At 35.1% G+C, this 18,850-nt stretch overlaps 1 protein-coding gene across 1 annotated transcript; it reads left to right on the top strand.

The window, feature by feature from the left end:
- Positions 1-2,037: 2,037 nt before the first annotated feature.
- On the top strand, positions 2,038-17,044 carry LOC131163811 (uncharacterized). The gene is made up of 4 exons (XM_058120585.1): positions 2,038-2,131; positions 2,767-2,928; positions 15,847-16,179; positions 16,280-17,044. The coding sequence occupies exons 3-4, from the start codon at positions 16,000-16,002 to the stop codon at positions 16,823-16,825; spliced, it is 726 nt and encodes a 241-aa protein (XP_057976568.1). The 5' UTR covers positions 2,038-2,131; positions 2,767-2,928; positions 15,847-15,999; the 3' UTR covers positions 16,826-17,044.
- The last annotated feature ends 1,806 nt before the right edge of the window (positions 17,045-18,850 follow it).

The raw sequence follows: 18,850 nt of genomic DNA, 5'->3' as shown, positions 1-18,850 counted from the left end.
TTATGTAACCCTGGATGAGATTAAGCTTCAGAGCTTGTAAGCTTCATTATTGATAGTGAAAATTGACGCTACTCCTCTTGATGTAGGCAAATTGTCAAACCACATAAATTCTTGTGTCTTGATTGTTGCTTTCATTGATTCTCATTGTTGAGTGATTGTTAGGTTCGTATAGTTCATCATCAAGTACTTGTTTGCTTGTTACATTGATTGTTAGTGAGAGTTTGTGTGAGGTCTTCCGTTGCGCACATTCGACGCCGATAATTGGTTTCCGAGGGCATTGTTGAGAACATCAATCGATATCAGACCCAAGTGATTGTTGGCGTGTTGCACAACAATGACTTAAATGAAGTTCAAGAGGTTAGCTCAGTGAAGTTTAGGAGGCTAGCTTTGTGAAGAGCTGGAGGTTGGCTTAGTGAAGGGCTTGATGCACAACTCAATGAAGGGTAGGAGGTCAATTTAGTGAGTGCTAGATATCAACTTGACTTAGTTTGATGAAGCTAGTAAGGCTTAGATAGCTCTTGTAGCTTTTGCCTTAGCTACTGTTCCTTTTGAAAAGAAATGTGGTTCCCAAGTATTCATAAACTTGAAAGTAATTTCAAATCTTAAAAGTAGTAAAGAGCATTGGATGAGTAAAAAAATAATACCTATGTGAAGAGCTTAGTAGAAAGAGACGAAGAGTTACCTTAAGATGTAATCTGAAGACTTAATTAAAAAGAAAAATAAAGAGGCATAACTCCCAAATAAAGGAGGAAAAATAAAAAGGACATAACCCTTTAGAATCAATCTTGTATAACTCATTCCAACTTAAAGATACTGAACATTGAATGCTTGAGGAGTCTCTCATCTATAGAAAAAGGATTTTTGGGGAGAGGAGCCCCTAGAATACATCCTGTTTCTATAAACTTTTTATGTTTGAGTAATGCTACACTTACCAAACATTATACTTTTTTCTTACCTACTTATTTAAATAATTGTACCATATACATAATACAATACCCAAATATAATGGGTAAATAAAATGGTAATATCTAGAAGGTAAGTTAAGTATTTTCTATTTATGTTTTCTTTTACAAGAAACTGATATCAAGATTAGTCTTGTAAATTTTAAAAACAATTATTTTTCATTATATAATATATATATATATATATATATATAATAAAGACATATTATATTTTATGATGCTTATATTATGATATATAAGACATCAAATTACAATATGTGTATGCATATATCCATGGCTATGTTATGCATATTATTCATTAGTATATATTAGTTACATGCCTATATGGGTGTGTTACAAGTGAAATCAAAATTTTATTTCAGTTAGGATAATATCAAATTAGTTTCTCTACTTTTTAATTAAAATCTATTTTAGTGCGTTTACTTTTAATTAGTATAATTAAGAACTTACATTGACTAATTTTTTATAATTATTTTTATTGTACTAATTAAATATAAAAAAATTAATAAATTTCCTTTACATTTATAGAATATTGTTGAATTAGCATTACCCGTTTTATCACTATTATTTTTAGGAGCCCAAATTTTTCTTTTTTTAAAAAAAAAACTCAAGAAATTTTATGACAAAATAGAATAATTTATATATATATTGGCCCCTACGGGGAGAGGGTCTATCCATACTTTTACCCACCAATTCATAATTATTAAATTATTTTAGATAACTAATTTAATTGAACAAAATTAATAAATATAAATCTTTAATTACACTGACTAAAAGTATTAGGATTTAAATAAATTTGAATCAATAGTTTAAAAAATAACTTATCATTTCACTCTTTCTTTCAGTGAGGAGGTAAGAATTAAAAAATAAACTAAGTAAAAATCTCAGTCATCTGTAAAATAGAAATTAAAATAAAATTCTTACAAATCAAACATTAAAATTTAGAATCAATTAATTTAAATTCTAATTTGTAACTTGGACTCATTTAAGCTTATCAAAAGCTGGGGAGTCTAATTAGCATTGTTTGATTTGTGGCAACTCTTTAAACAACGTCGTTTTAAAATGTTTTGGGAAAAGTGAAAACTGTTGCTGAAAGTTTACGGTGGGTTGAGAAAGACAAAACGCAGACTGCGGAGGTCGCCTTCAACGGGAGTGTCTTCGTTGGTCGGGTAAGGCTTCAAATTCTATTATTTTCCTTTCCTCAATTTTGCTAATTTCCTCGAGAAATAATCAGATTTTTAATTTTTAATTTATTTTAAATTTTGCAATGTAATCGGCATAAGATTTCTCATCTGCATCTTTATTGGTTTGGCAATCATCACCGTCACCGTCGACCTCATGGTCCAGCCACCATGGCCTCGAGCTTCTTTGCTTGTTCAAACCTAGTAATTAAACCGAGAAACGCCTATACTGTTTGAAAAAAAAATTAAAAAAAAACACACCCATTAAAAAATTTCTCAAATTAACAACTCAAGGATCTCAAATTTATGTTGTGCATATCGGCTGCATGACGAAATCCTCTTAAAACATATGAGAAAGTGAACAAATATCCAGCGAGGTCCACTGGAGTATAATTGTTTGAGTTTGCCTAATTCTTTGTACTTTCAGTTGGTTGGTGATCCACTATCATATGCGCAGTTCTGAATTCTTGATCTTTTATATTTATCCTGTTTTTTGGGTGCTTGAGGTTGGATTTGGATTTGTGCAAAATCTTGATTAGTCATAACTATGAGTTGGTCTATATTCCATTTCCTATTCTAATTCTTATCATTGAAAATGTCTTCCTTCATGCACCTTGTTCAAGCTGGAAGCTTTTAAAGTTGATATCTCGGGCAATGATGGTAACTGGAGTTCTGAACTTTTCTCTGGCTGCCTTACGAAGGGGAAATTGTGCTTAAATGAAAATTTCACTAGACTAACTATTGGTCAAAAATTAGATCTTCTGGTAACAAGCACCATTCAAGGGGTTAGTTATTTATTTATTTTTTTTAAAGGTGTTGTTTGCTCTTAATAGTCCACTCGGCCTTTTTCAATTTGGGTTTGTCTTAGACTTTTAGATATATTATCTCTAGTTTTGTTGGACACGTTTGCTGCTTAACATCCACTTCACTACCTGAACTTCTTAATTCCAAAGACTCTAGTTTTGAGATCTTTGGGGATTTTGTTACAAGAAGAGTCTTCTTTGCATGTTTGTACAATTTCTCTGTATATGTTGTGTTTCTTGTCAACTTTGGGTTTCTAGTTTGAGTGTAGATGTCTACCTACCCTACAATTATATGTTGCTATTTTCCTAAATTAGTTTTGAGATCTTTGGGGATTTTGTTACAAGAAGGGTCTTCTATGCATGTTTGTACGATTTCTCTGTATATGTTTTGTTTCTTGTCAACTTTGGGTTTTTTTTTTTTTTTGGCAGAATAGCAGTCTTTCATCCTCAAATATTAGGAACTCTTTCCAAACCCCTCAATAGGAATTGCTGAGACATGAGAACAGCCATCCACAGAGTTGGATTGGTCTGAGTAGCATTCATATTGTTTACGGAATTCATCTAATAGTAAAGGACCATCACAGACAAACTCACTTTCCACGTTTTTTCCTCATTTAACTTGCCAGTTGTCACCTCATTTCTTTTTATTTTTTGAAAAATCCTGTGCATTAGTCTTTTTCCCTAAACCCGACACCTGTAGTGGATTCTCCACAACAGTACAACTTGCATAACTTTTTTTCTTAAAACTTAATTCTTTGCATTATGCATCCCCGAATTGGAATGCTGTTTGTTAAAAACTTTGCGCATCTCAAAACCTGACTGCAACACCATTCAACAACGATCAGCCTTTATTAACTCATCTATAGAATTCTGTTTTCCATCCTCAGAAGATAAAGCTCCCTGCACAACATAACCATCATGACTTTTTTTATTTATCCCCACCAACTAACCATTAATAACCATTCTGTTGGCAATCCTATTTGTTATGCTTCTCTCAAGTCCCATGAGGTCCACGGTGGATGAAGAGGCTTGCTCCTCATCATGACAGCCATCAACACCCACAATCATATCCTTACCACTACAACCCCTTTGTTGAGAGACCCTAAAAAAAAAAAAAACCCTTTCCTTGACTACAAATCTCCTTCAAAATGGGAAAATCACACCTCATCAGAGAAGAAGATTTTCATTGCTGGAGCACTAAAAGATTCCACACAAGGAAGATTTTTGCATTCTGCCCCTGCTGCATTGAAGGATTAATTCTATCATAAATATTTGACAAAACCTTACAATTATTTGTCTTCCAGGCTTGATTCTTCACCTGGGATTTAAAACTACCCTGCCCAATTAAATCCTGCTTGGAATGAAAATGGGCTACTTCCCTAAAACTACTTTGGTCTTCAACTGGAATAAACTCCCTCCTTAACAGCTGGCCTATCAAAATTAGAAGTGAGAATGTCCTAGCCCACTCCAGAGAATTGTTGCCCTAGCCCCACCCCCGTTCTTTGTATCTTCGCCCAAGTCACTGAAGGTGGAAACTGTAGTTGCTGACCCTCCTCCTCTCAACCCATACTATTCTAGAACTCCTTCACATAAGCACAATTTGAACTACAATCAACTCAGTTCACCAAATCAATCCAAGTTGCACCCTTCTTCGAAAAGCCAGATTTCTTCCTTGTTGCCAAGGAAGCCTTGACCTCCCATATTCCACAATAGACTTTAAAGGTTCAATAAAGATCTTCCATTGATGGCCCTTTAGTGTAGCGTGTGGATTGGATTATTGGATGGATCAATCTAACCCGATTTGGATCCAATTTCAAAGAACAAGGTCAAGGGATTGTTGGGTCCAAAACCAAAATATGTTTTGTTAATTAGTTTTTTTTTTGTGTGTAGTTTAGTCACTAGTAGACTAATGTGTATTTTGGGGTTTGTTTGTAATATATGTGTGTTTGAGGTGTTCATTTGTAATTTATTTCACCTTTAGGACATTATTTGTAGTTTTCTTTTGTATTTAGACTTTATAATAAATAGGGTGTGAAAGCCATGTAAAGTTAGTTTCTTGTGAAATGAAATGAGAAGTTAATGTGTGCTTTCCTCCATGGTATCTCCTCATTGTAAAAATGAATTTGAAAATAGGATGCGAAAAATAAATTTTAGAAAACTTATCAGTTGAGGCATATGCACTGCCCTTAGGAAATATTCCACCCCTCTAATATGGTGCAGAAGGTTCGTTGGCATCTATCCCTAGGATACAACCCTTATGATTGGTGTGCACTCACTAATAGGGAGACAAGAACAATTCGACTTAGTTAACCCAAACATATAAATGATCATATGAAAGAAATCACCGACTAGAACAATGATAAAAGGATTTTTAGATAGAAGGCTTTGTTAGGAAGAAGGAAATAGCATTTTCGTACTTCTAAATCTCTACCTCAAGATTTATATAGATATATATAAACAATTAATTTTATAACGGTCACAAAATGTTTAATAACAATGATCCAAAAACGGTCAAAAAATGCTTAATAACAATGGTCGTAAAACGATCATAACTGTTTTTATAACTATTAATAAAATTAGAAGGATAATTTAAACGACCGTTAGATGAGAGTAGTACAGGTTTTTGAAATACTATTTTTACTAAATACCAACAATCCCCCTTTATTTCAAAAGACTAAAGAATATCTGGATTTACCAACTAGAATGTATTGTATCGTATCTAGTGCCTTTTGGGCTATGAACTAGACCTAGGAAGACACGTCGTGACTCCCAAAAATATGGGGAAACATTAAGTTTCTATGAATCATAATTCCTATTGTAAGTCAAACAAGCTTACCATCTGCATTACAATTTTAAGCTTAACTATTCAACGCAGATTGGCCCGAATAGGTCATGTGCCTTTCTTGGTTTTCATGAGTGCTCTAGCAATGTTGCTTAAAGTTACATAGGAGCAGCCCACTCCACGCTTATATAGGTGAACCATCAAGTGTGGCACGCCGCCCATAAGGGCTATGAAAGAGTAAGCGCTCAACCTCACACAATATAGTCTTACACTATCCTCTCCATGGTAATGAACATTTATAAATTCATTGATAGTGTACGTGAGGGCAACCGATGACTTGTTATCACCCATATGAACCTACTTCATGGGATCTCCAATCACATGGGTTAGGTTACCATCATCTTTAACCTACAATTTAGGCATAAGTCAAATTTCCCTTGATAAGTCACACACTAGCTTTCTACCTAGTGGTTTAGTAAGAGGATTTACTAAATTCATCTTTGAGCTCACATAATGTAGGGAAATTACCCCCTCACTCAACAACTGCTTTACAATTATGTCTTAGGCATATATGCTTGATTTTCCCATTATGAATTTTATTGTTTGCACAAGTTATTGCAACTTAGCAATCGCAACACATAAATATAAATGGAACTGGTTTCATCTGTAAAGGGGTATCTACTAGGAAAGTTCTTAGCCACTCAACTTCAAATCTTGCCATCTCTAAGGCAATGAATAGCATATTTAGATTGTGATACACTGTGACCTCTATTCTTCTAGTGTAAATTTGCATAAACCTAAAACATTAAAACAAGTTCCCCTCAATAATAAAGTGCACCATGACGTTCTCTAATGCCATATGTTTTCCTTTTGTATTTCAGATGCTACTTACAACTATGCCATGATTTCGGTAATTTTCAATGAGACATTTAGCCACAAAGGCAGCTGGAATTTTTAGGCCCTCCAACAATCTGTAGTATTTTCTAATCTGTGACTACACATCCCTTTAATAAGTCAGTTCACTAAAAGAGGGAAAGAGAACTTACAAAGTAAAATCTCAATGCTCACTGATGAAAATAGTTTCGAACCTAGACCAGCCATTCACTCTTAAATAAAAATAGAAGGTCAAAGAATAACATTCCGAGGATTCAAAAATCTTCTAGCAATATAAAAGATAATCCATATAATGTACTTGGCTTTGACTTGAGCAATAATTTACAACTACAAATATTAACAAATCATTGAAGTTATTTATTTTAGTGCTACCAAGATTTATAGCTAAGTCATTTGCATAATCACATTTAGAAATTTAATTTTGGAAAAAATTAACTCTTTTAATTACTTTCTCAGAAACTATCTTATTTTTCACTTTGTGTGTATCCATGCATCAATAGATTATATGATAGAAAGTAGAAACCATTTCATGTGCCCAAATATACGTTGACCATCTACAACATTGCCAATTGCAGAAATGGACAACAGTCCCAAATAAATTATTTTAATAATTCAAGAAAATTGTATACTCTATGCTTTCAAATCCCTTGATTTTTTAATCTTAGAATTAAAAAATATTGAATTTGAAATCCCCGTAAGCAAAATTTATTTATCCAAGTAGGTATTTGCCTTACGTCCTGACAGTTAAGTAGATAAACAAGTAATAACAATATTCTTATCCTGAGCTTTGTGTCTTATTTTTTTTTTCTTTTCAAATGATGTCTACAAATCAAAATGGAGCATTAATCTTCATTAAACATGTTAAAAAGGATAATAGGGAAAAGAATGCATGCTGCTGAAATTCATTTCAGTATAACTAATATTGTAAAATTTCTAAGGTATGTTATTGAAGTGTTTGATAAACATGATCCAAACAAAGCCAATGATTCTATAATTTCTAGATTATTTCCTGAAGATGACATCTTAGAAAAGCAAATCCTTTTCCTATTATTTTTGAAGAACAGTTCTTATATGAACGCACAACCGAAAATCAAATGAAAATGATACTACAAGCTATGGCTCGTAAATTGAAATGACAACAACATAATCAACAATGTAGTCAAGATACATTAAACTGTTACAACTTATAAATCAAAGTAGTTATATCATAGCTAACAAAGATTGATCAAATTAATGGTCAATGGCAATATCGAGTTTATCTGAGTGACCTTGTGCTCAATCAAACAAATCTGCATTGGAGTGCCGTGCCAAATACAGAAAACCATGCATATAATTAAAGCAGTGCAATTTTAGTTGTGTAGCTATGATAAACAAAAAACAACACTGCCCACCCAATACAACTAACACCAACAAATCCAAGCTACGTACTGCACTAGACCCAAAAAATAATTAAGTTATTTGTAAATTACAAAATCTTCTCAAAACAAGTTATTGATTGTGAACATTTGAAAAAAATGTGTCACTGGACGTCTCAATTTTAAATTTGTTAGGAAAAATTGTGGCAGTGAGTAGTGCAACGTCCATCATAATCGGGAAAAAAAAAAAAAAAGAATAAATAAATACATAATTTTTCTCTAAGATTGTTGGAAAAATGAATCTGAAAATAGATTGTGAAAAATAAATTTTAGAAAACTTATTCGTTGAGGCGTGCATAGCATTGCCCTTTGGAAAGATTTTGCCCCTCCAATATGGTGCAGAAGGCTTGTTGGCTTCTGCCTCTAGGATACAACAAACCTTCTGATTGGTGTGCACTCACTAATCGGGAGACAGGAGCAGCACGACTTAGTTAACCTAGACACATAATTCGTCATATGAAAGAAATCACCGACTAAACCAATAATAAAGAATTTTTAGATAAAAGACTTTGTCAGGAAGAAGGAAATTATAGCATTTTTGCACTTCTAAATCTCTACATATATATATATATATATATAATTAATTAATTTTGAAAAAGTCACAAAGTGGTTATAAAATGATCACAAAACGTTTAATTACAACAGTCACATAATGGTCATAACCATTTTTTAAACTTTTAATAAAATTAAATAAATACTTTAATTAACCATTAGAAGAGAGTAGGAAAGGCTTTTGAAATACTATTTTTACAAAATTCCAACACTCCTTCCTTCTTTCCTCTTTCTTTTTCTTCTTCCCTTCTGCTATCTATTTCCCTTCCAGTTTCTCTCTTAACAGTGGTTCCAAATTGCTGTTCTATATCATTTGGTAATAGAGCTCGATTGCAACCTCCATTCTTCCATTTTCAATTCTCCAGATTCCCTCACTCATTCTTCTTCCTTCTCTGTTTTCTGTTAAATCCAGCAAGATTTTCGAACCAAATTCTCTTCTCCATCTTTGAGCTTCTTCCTTTCCTCCTCTTTCTCCTTCCCTCTCCCTATTTTCCCTCTGGGCAGTACCGTTACTGCTGCTGCGAAAACCCCTTTAGACTGTTATTGTGTCACCACCCTTTCTTTTTGTCAGTCTCCCATATCCACACCATTGACAAATATTCAGTTACTAGTCCCAGATGTCAAATAATAATAATACAGCTGCTGCCCCTTGGTTTCAAATACTATTTCCAAGAACCATTTTGTGACCCCATTACTCTGCTGGCAATCGGCCCCTCCCAAAATTCATCATCATTTGAAAAAGTGTGGGCCCACACAATGGCGAAGAATTTCCAGCTGTCATCCCTCTTGAATCCCCAATATCCTGTACTTTTCTCATCATATCACCACCACCCTCACCACCTCTGATCTACCATCACTGAAGTTCTGTTGCTGGAGAACACCCCAAGTGTCGTCACATGCTGCTACAAGTCGCTCCTGATGCTGCTTCTCTTGGTTGTGCATCTTGCCAAGGTTTCTGAGCACACTACATCTTGTTTGCCAGTTGCCACCAAAAATCATCAATATAAGTCACCACTGCATGCACTGATTGCCGCAACTGGACCACTGGAGTATGAACCACCCCAATCCCCCTGCGCCCTTTTTTTGGCCTTGATGGCCCTTTCTTTTATGCATGCAATGATCCATTAAAGAAAATCCCAAACTTATAATAATAATAATAATTAATTAATTAATTAATATTAAAGAGAATAGCCCAGCTCCAATCTTAATATTTTCTTCTCTAGGCCTGTTTTGCTCTCTTCCAATACACCCAGCTCAAAAATAGGGAGGGGAAGGGGGAGAGAGGGTGGGGGTGGGGGGGGGGGGGTGATTGGGGAAAGCAAAGAAAATTTCTTTGAATTACCTTGCCACATTACTCTTAAAACCAACTAAGCCCAGTCATTTTCTCTATCCTAGCAAGCCCAATTCAGAAAAGCAAACTGACCCATGCATTAAACAGCCAGGCTTGTCTTTCACCATGCACATTAAACACAACTGCATCAGCAGACAAGTAAGCCAACATTTCCTGGCATGTCAGAACCACATCATCAAACACATCAGTATACTTGCTACGTGGGCACATAGTTCCAGACAGCAAACAGCCCCTGAATCGATTTGTCTTACTTAGGTTCAGCTCATTAAAAAATTTAGAAAATCAAAAAAAACAACAGCTTCTTTTTGGAAATCTTGGATATCCTAATGAGTTTCCTCTTATGGGAACAAATTTGGGATTTGTGGGCTGCGAAGTTTGACAATACTTTGTTTGGCAGTAAATCTTGCTGCTGTTTTGCATCATGTAGAGTTTCTATCACACTCTCTCTCTCTCTCTTCATTTTCCTTCATTTCATTGCCCTGTAAACATGAGTAGTGTTTCTCCAGCAAGTGAATCTGCTCTTGTAGGTTTATCTTCTTATTTTTTCTCTGTCCACATGATTTCATTCCCTTGGCCCTGTCACTGATAATGTTGGATAAGTGCTGATTGATATTGTTTTGATTAATTTTTGTTGTCTTTTGCTGTATCTCAGCTGTGTTATTTTGAGTTTTAATTATTATTTTTTGTGTGGGTGTATTTTGTATATGTGCATCTTTTAGTTGCATTTGTCTTGTTAGGGTGTGGACTCATATCTGGAGGTCTTAATTTTTTGTGAGTACTATTTGCTGTGTGTTCCATTTTTCTATGCAATAGGTTTTACTCCTTGGCCGGTTAGAAAAAAATGTTTCCATGCTTTAACCCGAGTCATGTTTTCTAAATCTAAAGGCAGGCTTTGAATTTGAAAAAAACTGGTATTTTGGGTATAACATGGAAGAAGGAAGAAAATCACCCTTTGTTCTGCTAAATGCAGACACAAAAAAGGAGGATGAATATTTCATATCTCATAATAGTTCGAAATTAGTAGAAGGTGATCCTTGCTTGAAGTGCTAATTTTAAGGTTACCTGAAAACCTGAAGCATTCATCCATTTTCTTGCTTGAGTTGCTTGTGGATTGTGTTTGGAATATACATGCATACTTAAATTCTTGGGATCAAAGTAGGGTTGCTTAATATTTTTATATGAAGAATTAGCCTAATTAGGCTAGTAATGATTTTATTTTTATAGTCTGTCGAGGTATATTCAATGGTTGTACTCTCTGCAGTTCTTAATCAATATATTGTAATTTAGGATAGCTAAAATCACCCAAGAATGTCAGATTTTTATTAAAGGAATTTAGTTGAAGGAACCCATCAAGTTGGTAATCAAGTTCCTTGTTTATTTTTACTAATGTTGTCTTAAGAAAATTTGTTCTTATAGTATATCAGTGGGAAATAACAGATGTTTATTAACATTCATAGGTTCCAAGGAATAGAATGTTAGTAAGACATGTGGAAGACATGAGTTCATGTAGTAATAGAAGATGAAACTCAAATAAGGTTATTTGGTGAAAGAAAATGGCTCACTGGGGAGGTTTATGGTTTCATTCCAACCCTTTAAAATGGAATGTGATGAAGATTCCTGGCAGATGTGCCCATACTGGAGCAGCAACAGCTTCCACTCTATCTTAACCAGTAAGTCTTATGACCTAGTGAGATAGGGCTATAGCCTATAGAGAAGGGGAATTTGAATGCATGGTACTAACATAGGAGTTAAGAGCTGATTTATTTGGAAACTTGATTTGGTATAGTGTTTTTATTTATTTATTTATTTTATTTTAAGAAAGGGTAGTACTCTTTGTAGGTGACCTTTAGTTTTTTTTTTTCCCTTCTTTTAACTATATTATTTTCATTCTTTTTTTTTTTTTTTTTCGTTCTTTTCATTTCTAGGTTATGATGGAGGTGCCATTCAGTTGATAAAATAGCAGCTATGATATAAGACTAGTGTCTAGGAAATGTGTATTCGAATTTTTTGTTTATGATTTTTGTGCTGAAATGTGTCTGTTACTTTTTTGTGGTGGTCTTGTTGGCACTATTTATGGTTTCATAACCTTGACTTTGAAACCCTTGGACGAAATCAAACTAATGCTGTTTTTTGGTTGCAATCTTTTGTGTTGGTTTATGTGAAAAATTGATTGCTATCCTTTCATGCTTTGTTGAAATATCTGAAAGATTGATTCAAAATTCATCCCTATATATCTACCAGGTAAAAAAAAATTCTGCTGGTTTTTATTGTAGATTTGTGCTGCTTTACATGAAAAATTGATTGCTATGATTTCATGCTTCGTCGAAATCTGTATCTGAAAGATTGATTCAAAATTCATCCTTATAGATCTACCAGGAAAAAAATATTTTGGCATGTCCCCAGGTTAAAACACTTTACCTGGGTTTGAGATTAGCTCGCCTGTGTGGCTTCCTGCTACAGCCCCCTGGCTGCTCGGATCCTCTCCTTGGCTGAGGCAGAGGACCATCGTCCTCCGCATGCCCAGTTGTGCAACATGTGGCAACTACAAAAATCAATGGTTGAGATTTAACTTTTTTTGAAATGTGGTTGTTTGGTCCTCAAGACACACTAACACTGTTAGCCAAGCCCAACTAGAGATTTCTTTCCTTCTTCCCAGCATGATGCAATCATTATATTCTGCAATCTCCCATTGCCAAGCTCTCTGCAAGCTACTGCAATCGTTAAAACAGAATTGCAATCTCCAGTTAGCCAAGGAAATCTTCTCTGCTGTAGAAGAAGGAAATCAGGGCAATATTCTGTCAATATTTCTCTGCAAGTTGCTGCAGAAGAGGGAAATCTGCTCTGCTGCAAGAATGAATTAAACCAAACAGTATTGCTCAGTCTTGGAGCCAAGGTCACACAAATCCTCCAAGAAATTGAATTTGTAGTTGATTCAAAGAGTGGGTTGAATCCAGTCTTCTGATTTTAATATTAATCCACAGCTATTGACTCCTTCACAGTCAATTCATTCAACACATACTGAGCATATTTGACATCACAAAATTTTACATATGTGTCCACCAAGTCAAGTTGGAACCTCATTAACAATTCCACAAACTACCAGAGTAAAGCCATGCTTTATCACATACTGAGCAAATCCATTTTTTTAACAATTTCAATGTCAGTTGTGTTTGCTGGTCTTCTTCATTATGGTTTGCTTTGTTACAATCTGCCAATTTGAGATGTGTTTGGAGTCTGCTCTGTTGTGCATTCTGCCAATTTGAGATGAGGACTCTGCTGAGCAATTTGCGCAGGAAGGTTGGGAATGGTTACTGCACACAATTGGTTCTTGTTTGCTTTGTTACGATCTGCCAATTTGAGATATGTTCGGAGTCTGCTTCATTATGATCTGCTGTGCAATTTGCAATTGAGATCTGGAGTCTGCTGTGCAATATGTGCAGCTGTGCAGGAAGGTGGGGAATTGCTACTGCACACAATTGGTTTCTGGAAAGCCAAGCCAATGAAGAACATAGCATGAGACTTCGGTTTTACTGTGCATGGCTCGTTTCTGGTTTCTGGGAATCCTCATGAATGTGGGGAATGGTTGGTCATTAATGGCATTAGTGATATTTTGTTTGTTTCAACTGTGGCTGTTGATTTTTGTTGCCATGTTTTGTGCAACTGGGTGTGCAGAGGACAATGGATCGTCCTCTGCAGGAACCAGGCTGCCCTGCCCCCCCCCCCTCCTGCCCCAAAAAAAACATAAACATGCACAAATCTACCTTAGTGAAAAAAAAAAAAAACTGTTACTGTGGATTAGGTTGCAACATTTTTTTTGTAGGATGCTGCTTGCTTGCAACATGTTTGTACTATTCCAGGACTTATTATCAGTTTTGATAATCAACTACTTGAATAGTTGGAGCTGATCTTGCAATGAGATATGCAAATAGCAGGAGACTATGTTAGATATTTAAATAATTTTTAAGCAGTATTACACTTGGAAATGAACTTCTCAATTCTTGCATATTTTAAAAATTATCCTGTTCTGTCCACCAACTGCTTTAGAAGTTATTTATTTTCTCTCTTCTTGGTGACTTTTTCCCCTGAAGAGAAATCAGTATTAATATATTATAAATATAAGACTGAAGCAGTTGAACATATTCTATATTTTAGAGAGCATGCCTTTTGCCTCTTTCTTATGATGCTACATGACAAACTTCTCTATTTAGATTATATTTTGGGGGCTTTTGGTTTGCAACATAAAAAATATTCTCATGGAGTGACATTCACAAGAATCTCTTTCCTGGGAATGGATGCCTATCTCATGGGAATATTTTTTGTTTGGTTTGAGTTGTAAGATTCCTAGGAATTTATATAGGATTCACACGTATAGGTTTGGTCAACATGGGAATCCTGGCCAGCATTTGAAGATGACCATGCCAAATTCCCATACTCAATTTACGGGAATCTTGAAAGATGTTGTGAACCAAACGCCCCCCTTGGTTCACAAATTGTCTATTCTTAGGAATAAAACATTCATAATAATAAAATCTGAAAGCTTTCGGAAGCTGTGTGTCATCATAAAGCAAATAAAAGGGGCGTCCCTGGGCCATAAAGCTCCCTGCTTTGCAAGGGTAAGGAGAGGGTTGTAACAGTGTATGCAGCCTTACCCCTATTTTTATGCAAAGAAGGCTGTTTCCTTGGACTCGAACCCATGACCAACCCATCAAAAAGGAGCAAATGATCATGCAAAATCTTTCATGAATTTATAACATGGAATAGACAAGGAATGTTATGTCTATTTCTATCCAATTCTATGTTGGATGGAATGACACAAACTTTTGCACGAGTGACTTTTCTAAATTATTCTATCTTTAATACAGTTTGTATTACATTCCCATGTTATTTTATTCTATTTTAGGATTAGACATTCCGTCACCCAAACATAACCTTAATATTTTAAGGGAAATTTACTATTTTTTTTCTTTCTTTTGCTCTTCCATCTCACTAAGTTCATATTGCTCCTCAAATTTAATTGATGATAAAGGTCCCTGCATCTTATCTACACAGAATTTGCGGAGAGGGGAAATTCCCTCTTTCTCACTTCTTTTTCTAATGTTGCCTCTCTCTCTCTCTCTCTCTCTCTCTCTCTCTCTCTCTCTCTCTCTCTCTCTCTCTCTCTTATATTAAATCTCTCTATTTTTTTGTGCGTGTCATTTATAGTTTAATTACAATCGTTTCTGAAAAAACAGCCTATTTGTTTCATATTAAAGCATTCTTAGTGGCTTCAAGAAACCATTAAAAATACATTAATATGAAGCAAATAGGCTGTTTTTTTAGAGCCCATCCTTCTACCAATCAAAAATATAGGGTTGGATAGCAATGTTACGTTTCTGTGTAGAAGAAAAAATGTTATATTTCTTGAGCTAGGATGCAATTGCATGTCAGCCATGAAGATATAAACGTTTGACGTTAGTACATGCCTACAATGGGAGATGCTACTATTGTGCTTACATCTGTTGAATCAAAGAACCACTAGATTTTTATTTTTATTTATTTATTTATTATTCTTTCTGGGCAAATAACAACTAGATTGAGTCGAGATATAATTTGGCCAAAAACATGTTTGATGAATGGAGAGCAAATGTGAGATAGTTGTTATTACTCGTGTATTGTGGATGACATTTTATGTATGACCATGTATGACTATTGTGTTACCTGGTGTGTGACTTTGCTTGTGCTCACATTAAAACTTAGCTGCATGCCTTTGAATTATGTATGGACTTAACCACATTGCCAACATGTATCATAATTGTAGAAGATAATATCTTCTATACTGGCTATTGTTTTTTATGGTTGTGTATTTTCTTAATTGTAATTGTCGAAATATTGTGGATTAAGACAGAAAAATGGAAATTGCGAATCAGGCCAATGAACCATGTGCAAAGAGGGAACGTCGTAATTGGACCGTGGAGGAAGAAAATGGTCTAGTAGGGATACTAGAGGAACTAGTTACACAAGGGCAAAAATGTGATAACGGTAATTTTAGAGGGGGAACAATTCAAGAAATAGTGAGAAAGATGAACCAGAAATTTCCTGGATGTAGTATCATTGCTAAGCACATTGAGAACAAGATGAAGAAGTTAAAGGAAAAATATGTTACTACTGTTAACGTGATGAACCAACCTGGTTTTGGTTGGAGTGATACAAACAAATGTGTGATAGTTGATAGCAATGACATCTTGGAAGCTTACCTCAAGGTTTTGAAATCAACTTATTCATTATTTCATTTTCAGTTGGATAGTAGTTGTCTTTGTTTTTCAAACTTTTTTTAATGCATAATTTTTTTTTTTATTGTAGAAAAACCCTAAAAACCAGAACATAGTTGGCAAAGCGTTCCCCCTATTTGATCGTCTCCAGTTTGTGTTTGGGAAGGATCGTATGACTGGGGCTGCTGCTATAGTCCCAGCTGATGTTGTTGAAGAGTTGGACCATCAAGAAGAAATTGGTGGTGGTAATATTGAGCATGATGTGCCCCTTAGTTCCCCTTCATCTGTAGGAGCTAGCTCAGCAGCTTCACAATCTAATGTTCAATCCAAGAGAAAAAGGGCGAGGGATTCTGATAGGTTTGACAAGTTTATAGAAGCCTTTCAGAGAGCTTCCGCTGCTGGAAATGACATCACTCAAGTGATTGCCAAATTGGATATCAATGCAAGCCGTTTGCATGAGATTGTATCATGGGATGCAAAAGCTCGAATTGCAGGTGAGCTTCAGAAAATGGACCTAACCGAGGATGAACAAATAGAGGCAGGGATCAAGTTGATGGACCATACCGAATACGTTCATCTCTTTTGGGGTTTCACAGGTCGGCAGAGGGAGGCACTCGTGAGGAGGCTCATCCGTTAGGCTTTTCTAGATTTTTCATTTAGGCATGGGCAGAGCATGGGCGTAGATTAATTACTAAGTTACCTAACATCTGTCGTATTGCTGGACTTAATTTTAGTTGCTGGTCTTGTTTTGACTTGTAATTTTCCCGCGTCATACACTGGTTTACATTATGTGGTTGACCATGGATATGTGTATTTAGTTTTATAAAAGGTTGAGCCTCTTAATGGCTGTTTTCAAGTCTTCTTGTTTACTTTGGAGGAGCTGAGCTTGTACAACTTAACGTTGGTTTGTTGACAGGGAATGTAGACCACACTGTTGGGTGCTTGTAGGAATGGTTTTATTGTTTGATCAATTCTGTGTTTAGTTAAACACCCATTGATAACTATGATATGTGATTAAACATTGTACGAACTCTTTGAGCAAAGCGTGAGTTTACTCCATTACTGGTCGGTCGAAATGGAAATTCACTTATGAAGGAGAGAGAATTGTTGGGAGGATTGGTTTTCACTCCAAATGCAACGAAATTGAAGCTCTCAGATGAAATACAGAGTACTTACGTGTGAAGGACTGTCTTTGCACTAAACAAGAAAAAGAATGGAAGTACTGATTAGATCAAATTTGTTTATACTAGGGAAAAAGAAGAGAGAATTCTCCCGTATGAAAAGATTAATTTATAATTATAAACAATTAGGCATTTAATGAATGAATTAGTTGGCTATTATTTAGTGTAGGTGAAGGACTAGTTTCAGTTTTTGATCTACTTATATATAGCTACAAGGCAGCTACAGCCTATGAGGGCATCTTATATATTTAGAGCCCTTGACAAGCACCCACAGCTTCACCTAATCCTTAATCAGAAGATGCCAAAATCAATTATTTTCAGTTTTTACAACACGTGGGTTTAGCTGCAGTTTTTAAAAATTAAATAAATTGTTTGAAGAGGAGTAACTTAAAAAATATACAATACATAATACAAAACCCAACACACTTTAAAACCCAACAGATATGCTCTAATATAGAACTCAAATGAAGTAAAACTTTCTTTGAATTTTCAAGTCTATCGTGTTTCAGAGTCGGAACAAAAACGAAAAGAAAGTTTCGCACACTATAATTAAGGATAAATCAAATAGAGATGAGGCCTTTTTCTCTCCCTATCCAGGGAGAGAGTAAAGAACAGTTTACACGTTGAAAGTTGAAACTCATTAGATGATAAAGTATGAAAATCATTGGCATACAAGGATGGCATGCTCATTAGAAGAATAATATTCTGAGATAATAAAAGACTTGCGCCGACACCTTATCAACTACAAAAGGCAAGTTAAGTCTTATAAAAAATGTAGGGGATTAATTTGGATATCTTTCATCACTTAGCCTGCAAAAAAGCAAAAACTAAAATAAAAGTTCTCTGCTAAATTATATCTTTTGTTTGATTTGATTTGATTTGAACTTTAACTAGGAAAGAAAGAAAGAAAAGAAGAAGGAAGAAAGTGAGAGTGTGAGAAATCCCAAAGCCCAACTGGGGCTGCAATTAAGAAAGCGGGTTTTCTGCGTTTGTGCATATGGGTACTTGCGCAATGAAAGTTGAATTTGAGGGGATGAAGTCCGGCATCGTTTGGTAAACGCCAAAGGCAATTGCTGCAACAGGAAAAGACCTTTTTGTATTTTGGGGAATGGCGTGAAGCATTTAATTAAGCACAAGAGTTGGGGTTTGTTCCTTGATTTGCAGAAGAGCCTAAAATGATCGGTAAGGGCAATCCAAACAAGCTAGAGCTAGAGCCTAGAGGGCAGAGGCTGATCATAAATAATTAATAAGTGGACTCTGCACCATATATGCTCTATGCCACTGCTAGTAAAAGTGAACCATATATATATATATATATATATATATATATATAATTAATTGCCAATGGTTGCATTTTCATATTAAAGCAATTTATGCTCAAATGAGTCCTGCAAGAAGTCCGTGGAGGTGTTATAGGGAGGGATATGATAGGATGAGTTAGGATTTCTTGTCCCAAGCGCCCTGTCCAACTCCCTCCACCC

Source organism: Malania oleifera, chromosome 1 (genome assembly GCF_029873635.1).
Source record: "Malania oleifera isolate guangnan ecotype guangnan chromosome 1, ASM2987363v1, whole genome shotgun sequence".
NCBI classification, from domain to species: domain Eukaryota; kingdom Viridiplantae; phylum Streptophyta; class Magnoliopsida; order Santalales; family Ximeniaceae; genus Malania; species Malania oleifera.
This window is presented reverse-complemented; position numbering and strand designations above follow the sequence as displayed.